The 10,000-nt window shown below is 41.2% G+C and overlaps 1 protein-coding gene across 1 annotated transcript in view; it reads left to right on the forward strand.

Annotated features, from left to right (window-relative positions):
* LOC143297689 (uncharacterized) overlaps positions 1 to 2,717 on the forward strand; it is a 117,507-nt gene extending 114,790 nt beyond the window's left edge. The window contains exons 14-15 of the mRNA XM_076610109.1: positions 840 to 941; positions 2,658 to 2,717. Coding sequence (XP_076466224.1) covers positions 840 to 941; positions 2,658 to 2,717 — 162 coding nt within the window. The remainder of the gene's footprint in view (positions 1 to 839; positions 942 to 2,657) is intronic.
* Positions 2,718 to 10,000: the final 7,283 nt, after the last annotated feature.

A 10,000-nucleotide genomic window follows, 5' to 3' on the forward strand; every position in this document is an offset into this window, starting at 1 on the left:
CATTCATCTGGAGCCAATGGGGTCTGGTATGGTCCGTTATACCATCTCATTCATCTAGAACCAGTAGAGTCTGCTGTGCCATCTCAATGACCAAGAACCAATAGGGTCTGTTCTACCATCTAATTGATATAAAGCCAATAGGGTCTGTTCTACCATCTAATTAATCTGGAGCCGATAGGGTCTGTTCTACCATCTCACAGATCTACTGACAAGCAATAGGGTCAGCTCTACCCTCTCAATTTGATCCACAAGCAACACGGTCTGTTCTACCATCTCATTCATCTGGAAATAATGGTCTGCTTTACAATCTCATTGATCTAGAGCCAGTAGGGTCTATTCTGACTGTGTCTGTGGTGACGTGCGTCAACAGGATCCCATGAAGGCCTCGTCTGCCGAATGAAGCTGATTTTTTTTTTTTTTTTGAAAAATGCCACTCCTGGCGATGGATTCTATGATGCTTTTAGCTAAAAGAATGACTCACCTGCGATAATCAGTCATGGTTGTATATTCTGTATATATATATATATGTGTGTGTGTGTGTGTGTGTGTGTGTGTGTGTGTGTGTGTGAGAGAGAGAGAGAGAGAGAGAAAGAGAGAGAGAGAGTGAGATTACATGATCTCTCTAAATACAAACTTTTTCTTTCTTTATTTTCTTTTTTTTTTCCATTTCCAGAACATGTGACAAGCAACTCGGAGGTATCCCTGTACCTGTGGTCAAATCATCAGCCAACTGGTTCCAGCACTTCAACAACAACAACAATAACAATAATAACAACAACAACAACAACCACAACCACAACACAAACAACAACAACAACAACAACAACAATACTCTCCCACACCTGCACATGAACGGTGGGGATAGGGAGTGGGGTCTGCATCAAGATTACTTCACCAAACCATTCCGAAGTCATCTCACAGACGGGTACCAACACGTCAAGGTAAGCGAAGCCTCCTGGGTCCTTCCTGTTTTTGTTGTTTGTTTGTTTGTTGTTGTTGTTGTTTTTTGGGGGGCGGGGGAGGGGGATTGGGGGGGGGGGGTCGTTTGTTTTTTTGTTGTTTGTTTTGTTGTTGTTGTTGTTTTTATCCTAGCTGGGTCTGTCTGAGAGTGTATGTGTGGGTGCCTGAAATCTTATTGAATGACGAACGATGAACGCCCAATGACAGCCGTCAGTCGGCTCTGTACCTCAGGTAGGCAGTCCGTTGTGCAAATGACCCCGAGTTTGTAAAGCGCTTATAGAGCTCTCCGACCGAGGATAGGTACTATATAAGTATACATAATTATCATTCAGTCGTTGACAAATCATCCAGTTTTAACTAGGAAGCGAGAGAATCTGAGCGGCACTTGTTCAGTCCCAAACACGCGATAGTATTTTCACCCCGTCCACTGCTAAACCTTGAGTTGTGGTCTGGATTCTAGTCGTCCGGATGAGACAATGAACTACTGAGTTCCCGTCAGCAGCATGCATTTAGCGCACGTGAAAGAACCCACGGCAACAAAGGGGTTGCTCTGGCAAAAAGTTTCGTATGAAAATCCACGTTGATACGGAAAGCAAATACAATTACAGGCAGAAAAGAGAAAAGAAAAAGGGTGGCCTCATTGTAGCAACGAATTGCAGCCTGAATTTCACACAGAGAAATCTGTTGTGACAAAAGAGTTATACGAAACAATACAATACTATGTTGCACAAATGACCCCGTGTTTGTAAAGCGCTTAGAGCTTGGTCTCCGACCGAGAAAAGGCGCTATAATTATAAGTATCCATCTCATCACCATCATCATCATCAATGACTGACTGACTAAAACTTTTGAGCATTCGCGAATTTTATTTCGCCTCTCTTTGTCAATTCGTTGTCAGCCACAGATATAGTTTAGTGACTCAGCTGTTCAACGTTCTGGTCAGAACAATCTGTCATATTCAGACTGCAGTGCAGACGTTGTCATTGTTCTTCATTCTTAGATGTAACTTTTCTTGCAAAAGTCTTCTGTTAGTGAATAAGGTTTTCATTTGGTAAGCAAAAGCCCCAAAAGTTTAGTTCTTAATTTTTTTTTTTTTTTTTTTTGGGGGGGGGGGGGGGAGAGGGGGGGGGGATCAACTACAACTGAATAAGATAATCAGTATTGCCTTTGTTCACAGAAGCCCATAGTTTTTGTTAAGGGGATAAGTCTATCAATAACACCACTTTTGATTGGATAAGGTTGTCGTGATTAATATGTTTTTTTGGTTGCGAGAGCCAGAAAGGTTATTAAAACCCCATAGTTTTTAAGTTAAGGGGGTAGTCTATTAACTTTTGACTGGATAAGTTTTGTTGTTGTTGTTTTTTTTCGTTTTTCTTTTCTTCTTCTTCTTCTTTTTTTTTTCTTTTTTTTTTTTTTTTACGAGAGCATAAAGTTTAGTACGTGATGCCTAAACTTTAGGTTGTGAAGCCAAAAGTTTAGCTTGTGAGAAACCGGCGTTTTCGTGTCAGCTGAGAATGTGTCAGCCGTTGTTTCATCCACACTGACAAAAAAAAAAAAAAAAAAAAAAAAAAAGACGAACACCCAATTAGAAAACTATCCGTTCAACCTCCACACCAGTCAGTGTTTTTGTTGGTTTTTTGTTTGTTGTTGTGTTTTTTTAAAGTCAGTGGTCTTTACTTCATCGCGATATCGTCAAGCTGGCCACAAAGGCCATCTCAGGAAGTCACGCCTCAGTTGTGCCCCATGGCTTTGAGTGAGGGTGGATGGCGTGCGTGTGAGGGGGAGTGGGCGGGGGAGGGGGGGGGGGGTGGGGGTTAGGGGGAGGTGGAGAGATGGAATTGGTGGGAAGAAGGGGGTTGGTTGTGTGGGGGTTTGAATCCAGTTTTCTCCGACGATAACCTAACTTGTTAGGACTAATCGCGTTCAGACGGGTTTTTAAAGGGGTTCGCGTGCTACTGATGTAGCTGTGCTTTGAGTTGTATTAGATTTTTTTTTTTTTTTTTTTTTTTTTTTTTTGTCCACAAACTAATCCCGATTTTCGAGAGTAATCATATTCCGTTGCTCTCTGTCTCTGTATCTGTATCTGTCTCTGTCTCTCTCTCTCTCTCTCTCTCTCTCTCTCTCGCTCTCTCCCTCTCTCTGTCCTTCTTTCTCTCTCTCTCTCTCTGTCCTTCTGTCTGTCTGTCTCTGTCTCTGTCTATCTCTCTCTCTCTTCTCTCTCTCTCTCTATCTATCTATCTATCTATCTATCTCTGTCTATCTATCTATCTATCTTAAAATATTTGTCAGTGCCTTCACTGTTCTTTTAAGGCTTCCGCGTGGAACATAAATCTTTTTTTTCTTTTTTTTTTTCCAGTACGTTAGTTAATCAGTTAGTTAGTTAGTCAGTCAGTCAGTCAGTCATGGTTGCGTGAGTAACTGACTGAATGATGGAAGGGACAAAGGAATGCGGGCAGACAGACAAAGACAGACAGACAGACAGACGTATAGAAAGCTGTCTGACTGACTGGCCAACCAACTGATTGCGTGAGAAACTGACTGACTGATTATTAAGTGACTGACTAACACCGTGGTAACAGTTAGTGTGTCGGGGGGAGGAGGGGGGGTCACTTCGAGCTGCAATGTAAGCATTGTACGTCTTCTGTGCAGGAGGAAGGTGGCAGAATGGTTAAGACGCTCAGCTGCCAATACAGAGAGTCCGTGAGGGTGTGGGTTCGAATCCCGCTCTCGCCCTTTCTCCTAAGTTTGACTGGAAAATCAAACTGAGCGTCTAGTCTTTCGGATGAGACGATAAACCGAGGTCCCGTGTGCAGCACGCACTTGGCGCACTGAAAAAGAACCCATGGCAACGAGAGTGTTGTCCTCTGGCGAAATTACGTAAAATGAAATCCACTTTCATAGGTACACAAATATGTAAGCATGCACTCAAGGCCTGACTAAGCGCGTTGGGTTATGCTGCTGGTCAGGCATCTGCTCAACAGATGTGGTGTAGCGTGTATGGATTTGTCCGAACGCAGTGACGCCTCCTTGAGAAAGTGAAACTGAAACTGAAACTGCAATGTAAGCATTGTACGTCTTCTGTACATATCCAATGATGCTGAATGTCCATGAGTCTCGTGTATCAATTATTACTATTATGGTTTACACCACAAACTGATTTCTCTTATAGGACGTACGTAATAAGAGTGATCTGTATTATGTATTAATTGTTTTGCACGCTTTGATCGGTCAATTGACAGACTGGGGGGAAAATGGCAATATTCACGTTTCTTCCCATGTAGTTTTCCGTTTACTAGACAGAAAAAGGTTGTAGAATTGGTTAAAAAGAATGTAATCCATACTTTATATTTCTTCCCCTGCACTCTTTGACTGACCTCCTTTACGTCATTCGAGAGAGGAAGAAATGAAGAGTATAATTATATTACAATGTTAATTACCAATTCACAACTTTTTTCCGTCTTCCGACCGAAACTGAATGAAAAGAACACAGCGGAAGAAATGTGGATATTGCACACAAAAAAAAGGAAAAAAAAGAGAAGATAATAATATAAATATAAATTTTAAAAGTCAGTCTGTGTGATGGCTCGATCGATGGTTGAATCAATTATTCAACCTTAAATTGAGCCATTAAACCGATTGTTTTTGGGTTTGGTTTGGTTTTGTTGGTGGTGGTGGTGGTGGATTTTCCCACACATACTCTGACACGTCTTGATGTCCTGTGTGTGTGTGTGTGTGTGTGTGTGTGTGTGTGTGTGTGTGTGTCTAAAACAGGTGGACGCGCTGTAGCAGCAGTGGCAGTAGCAGCAGCAGCAGCAGCAGCAGAAGTAGCAGAAGCAGCATCAACAGCAACACAACCACCTCCTCCACCTCCTCCTCCTCCTCCTGAACCCCATCTCCGCAGTCTTATCTGCTCTCCCTCCCTCCCTCCCTCTACCCTCCACCACCCCTCTCAGATGCCCCTCACTACACCCTCCTACCCTTCTACCAGCCCTTCCTCTTCTATTCAAGAGGGGACGACAAGCAGAGACTGCTACAGCCGTACAGGCACGCTGACAAAATAAAGCTGCAGCCGAACAGGGAGGCAGACATGCAGGCAGAGATAGAGATAGAGAGAGAGTAAACACACACGTCATCATCATCATCATCAGCCTCTTGTGTTGTGCTAGGGGATGGGATGTTGGGTGGTGGTGATGGTGGTGGTGGTGGTGGTGACGTCACTCGCTGAACTGAAAAGAGGCGGACCCGTTCTTTTTTTCGGGGGGGGGGGGGGGGGGCGTTTCCCAATACAAGCGGCGTTGGCTACCCCCCCACCTACCGTGACTGTTTCAGAACCAGCTTCTTCCAGCCATCTCCAGAGAGACAGAGACAGAGAGAGAGAGAGAGGGAGAGAGAGGGAGAGAGAGGTGTGTGTGTGTGGAGGGGTGGTGGTGAGGGTGAGTGGGAATAAAGTGGTGGCGTCGAACTATCTCGACTAGACTGCGCTCACGCTCTACTTCTTTTTCTTCTTCTTCTTCTTCTTCTCAGGTTTTGTTCTTGATCTTGATCTTGATCTTGGTCTTCTTGGTCTTCTTGTTCTTGTTCTTTCTCTTCCTCCTCCTCCTCCTCCACTTTTTTCGTCATGGGAGAGCGGGCTGAATGTCTCATGATAACCGGTTGTGACTAAATTATAACAACAACGATGATGATGATGATAATAATAATAATGATAATGATGATGATAATAATAATAATAATAATAATAATAAATATAAAAATAATATTGATAATAATAATAATGATAATGATGATGATAATAATAATAATATTGATAATAATAATAATAATAATAATAATAATTATTATTATTATTATTATTATTATAATGAATATAAAACTCAATTCAATGCAACGCAACGCAACGCGACGCAAGACAACACAACACAACACAACACAACACAAACACGAGTGCAGAGGATAGCCTCATTCTGCTGTTGGTTTAGAACTGTCATCACTCGGGACCGAAAGATCGGAAAGTGGAAAGGAAGAGAGAGGTTGCGTTATGGGGTGGGACGGAGGTGGGGGGAAGGGGTGAGGGGGGCATTCATTTTCATGTTATGCTCCTCCTTTTTTCCTTTCTTTTTTTTTTTTTTTTTTTTTTCTTGTTCTTTTTTTTTTTTTTTTTTTTTTTTTTTTTATACTGATTTTCATCCGTTTATTGGTGGTTGTTTTTGTTTTTTGTTGTTGTTTGTTTCTTTGTTTTTTTGTTGTTGTTTCTTTTCTTTTTTTTCTTTTTTTTTTGGGGGGGGGGGGTTAAAAAACTTATTCTGAATTATTTTCTTATGTTTTATTGTTATACAGCCAGCTTGCGCAGCCTGCGTACTGATCCTTTGGGTTCCTGTAATATCAATGTATATGTATTTATTTATTTGTTTTTTTTTATTTATTTGTTTGTTTGTTTATTCTTCATTGATCTGTTTATCTTTTTTTTTCTTTTTTATTCATTTGCTTGCTCACTCATTAATGCATCTTAATATTAGGATGTTGAAAATCAGGCTTGTCTGTATTCAGCCGCAAATGTCTCAGGTGGTGTAAGTATATAATTATGTATACAGATACCAAGCGAGTCGCTTCCTTCTAACTGGAACGATAAAGAAAAGAATAATAATAATAAATAACGAGAATAAAAACTGTGGACAAAAGAACAGGAAACCGTTCAGCAGGGGAGGGTGGGGTGGGGGGTTCAAATGGAAATCCCATACTCGTGTCTCTGTCGGTGTGTGTGTGTGTGTGTGTGTGTGTGTGTGTGTGTGTGTGGTGATTTTTTTTTTTTTTTTTTTTTTTTTTTTTTAACTGACGCAAAAAACATAACACTGAAAAGTGAGCGGCAATCTTCAACAAACAATGACACTAAAAACCCCACACTGAGTATGGTTAGTTTACTACACGGCTGTGAAAACTGACGACTTAGATGACGGAGAATTATGGTCCCGCTGAGGTCATAGTTTTCCACACTGTTTGAAGAAAAGGAAAAAAAAAAAAAAAAAAAAAGTTCGCGGCAGAGCAGTGCGCGTCATTGCTGACCTGACTGCTGGACTACGGCTGTGCTGGTCGGGTGTATTCCCGGGGAACCGCTACAGTAGCCGGATTGGCCTAGAAGGAGACGCGAGCACACACCTGCAGTGGACAACGCCCCTATCTCCCCTATCAGTTAACAGAACATCCCTCGGTAGACCAGCTAAACTACGCCCAACTGCAACCTCCCACAACACGACAATTTTCATCAGCATACTGATGTTGGTCGTTCAGTGGAAGAAGAAGGAAAAGACTGTGTGACAGTATTCTGGGAGAACCGGAAGTAGTGGCTGTTGGGTCACGTGAGTGACGTCAGCACTGGACCTCAGATTTGAGCTGGCTTGTGGGTGGTCGAGTGTTTTTGATTGCTTTTGTTGTTTTGTTTTTTTTGTTTTGTTTTTTAGGGGTGTTTTCTTTTCTTTCTTTTTTTAAGAGAGGCTGGAGCTCAATCTGACTGCTCTTTTCACTTCACTTTTTTTTTTTTTTTAATCCAATCACGGTGATTCTGAGCCAAGAAGACAAAAAAAACGGAAAACGGGAAGAAAGTGGCCACGGTGAACCGCAAACAGGATGGTCCCTTCCCACTCTCCCCCACCTCCACACCCCCACGTGAAGACTTCCCTCAGGACTATCTGGTTACCTAACCCACCTGTGTTGCTGCTTTTTGATGAAGGTGGTCGGAGGGGAGGGGGAGGCCGAGAGGGTCGGGGGGAGTGTGTGTGGGGGGTGTGGGTCGCCTCAACAGTGTTTCCTCCTCATTCCACCACCACCACCACCACATCAACCCCTCCTCCTCACTGGGGAGTGGATGGGTGGGGGAAGGGGGCGGGGGGGGGGGGGGTGGAGGCAATACCGTTCTGCACAGCGTTTCCATAATTATGTACATGGGAGAGAACTGCAAAAAGGAATGCGTGTTATTTACTTCTTTAAAACAAAACCCCCAAAAAATTCCTATACAATAAGACTATCAGGACTTGGAGCAGCGCTAACTTTAGCCTTTCTTCCTCAGTTCCAGAGGAAAATAAGAAAGGATGCCAGTGCCATTCAAAAGAAAATGGAAAAAAAAAAGAAAGAAAAAAAAAACTACTCTTTTTGATCTGTGAAAGGACATTACGTAACTCATGTGAAGGTATGGTCTTCAGTGTGTGTCAAAAAGTGAGAAGGGCATATGTGGCGGCGAAGCTGACTCAATTTCTCTCTCTCTCTCTCTCTCTCTCTCTCTCTCTCTCTCTCTCTCTCTCTCTGTATTTTTTTTTTTCAATTTTTTTTAGATGATCTCGTTGAAATGTGTTCCGCCTCGTACACACAGTAATCTTTGTGATTCTATTTACTGGATCTGATGGTTGAAACAAGATGTGGGAAAAACATGCAAGTTTGAGTCATTTTGTAGACTGTGTGTGTGTGTGTGTGTGTGTGTGTGTGTGTGTGTGTGTGTGTGCGTGTGTGTGTGTGTGAGTGTGTGTGTGTGTGGAAATATATAGTTTAGGATCGCAAGAAGGAGAATAAGGGGTCTGAATAAAGTGGCAGGGAAAGTCGGTTTGCCTTGCCATTGTATATAATATTATGCATTCTTGTATGTTGGGTTTTTTGTTTGTTTGTTTTGTTGTTTTGTCCGCAGCTTACAGAGAGTTGATAAGATATGAAATGTGAATACTTATGTAATTCAGGTTCGATGATGTGGCTCGTGTGTGTGTGTGTGTGTGTGTGTGTGTGTGTGTGTGTGTGTGCGTTTGTATGTGTGCATTATAATAATATCGCGAACATTAACATGACTGCAAAAGTACTCACTTGTGAATGGTCAGGTTGCGTGCATACGTGCGGTTTTGTTGTTGTTGTTTGTTTGTTTTTTGGTGGTTTTTTGTTTGTTTGTTTGTTTGTTTTTTGTTTTTATTGTTGTTTCCATTTCTACTTCATGCTTTTTGTCACCCGTTGAAACAACTGTAACACAAATACTAATAATGGATTACCAAACGTATAATAACTGCAGAGATACAGGGATCGTCCGCTATGACGTTAGTCCTTCACTTTGATTTAATTCTGCTGTAAACATTCTGTTGAATGAATGAGATCACGCACACACACACACCAGTTTTTATATTCCTTGTTGTCCGTAGGTTCTTGAGTGAGAGGATTTTAGTTAGTAGCTAAACCTATTTAGCAGCAGGCAGACGATGCATTGATGATATGGATGAATAGCAAGTGAATGTATGGACTTGGAAAAAGAGTTTGTTCATTTTTTGTGTGTGTGTGTGTGAAAATGATTGTATCGATTTGATTGCCAAATGTTCATCTGATGCCTATACCCGTTTCATTGTTGGTTGTTTTGTTTTTGTTTTGTTTTTTTGTTTTTTGGTTGTTGTTTTTTTTATAAATAATCAAACAATATTTACTGTGCGCTTTCTTGTTGATGTTGTTGTTGATGTTGTTGTTGTTGTTGTTCTCCTGTCATGGCCTTAATTTGAAAGAGATCAAAATCATTATTATTGTTGTTAGGATTCTTTAATGTTGCTGTTGTTTGTTTGTTCTTGTTGTTATATTCAGTTAATCGTTCATTAGTTTGTTTTATTAATCCTATTTTCTATCTAGTTTTTTTTTGTCCCCTGTTTTGTTTTGAAAGTTTTGGTTGGTGAATCATAAGTACACACACACACACACTTTGGTTCAGTTGTGCATTCTATGATAATGTGTGTGTGTGCGTGCGTGTGTGTGTGTGTGTGTGTGTGTGTGTGTGTGTGTGTGTGTGTGTGTGTGTGTGTGTTGATCTGTTGTCACGAGAATAGAAGTAAACAGAAATGGAACTTACTTCGTTTTTCTTTTCTTTTTTCTTTTTTTCTTTCTTTTTTTCTGTTTTCCTTTTGTTCTTTTTCTTTTTACTCAATGAAAGAAAAAAACAAAAAAAACACGTCTTTATTGAAAAAAAAAAAAAAAAAAGATGATGCAAGGCAATACATTGTAGGTAAAAAAACAGTAGCACAAAAGCTAGGTGTTT

This window comes from Babylonia areolata, chromosome 23 (assembly GCF_041734735.1).
Source record: "Babylonia areolata isolate BAREFJ2019XMU chromosome 23, ASM4173473v1, whole genome shotgun sequence".
In the NCBI taxonomy this organism is placed as follows: domain Eukaryota; kingdom Metazoa; phylum Mollusca; class Gastropoda; order Neogastropoda; family Buccinidae; genus Babylonia; species Babylonia areolata.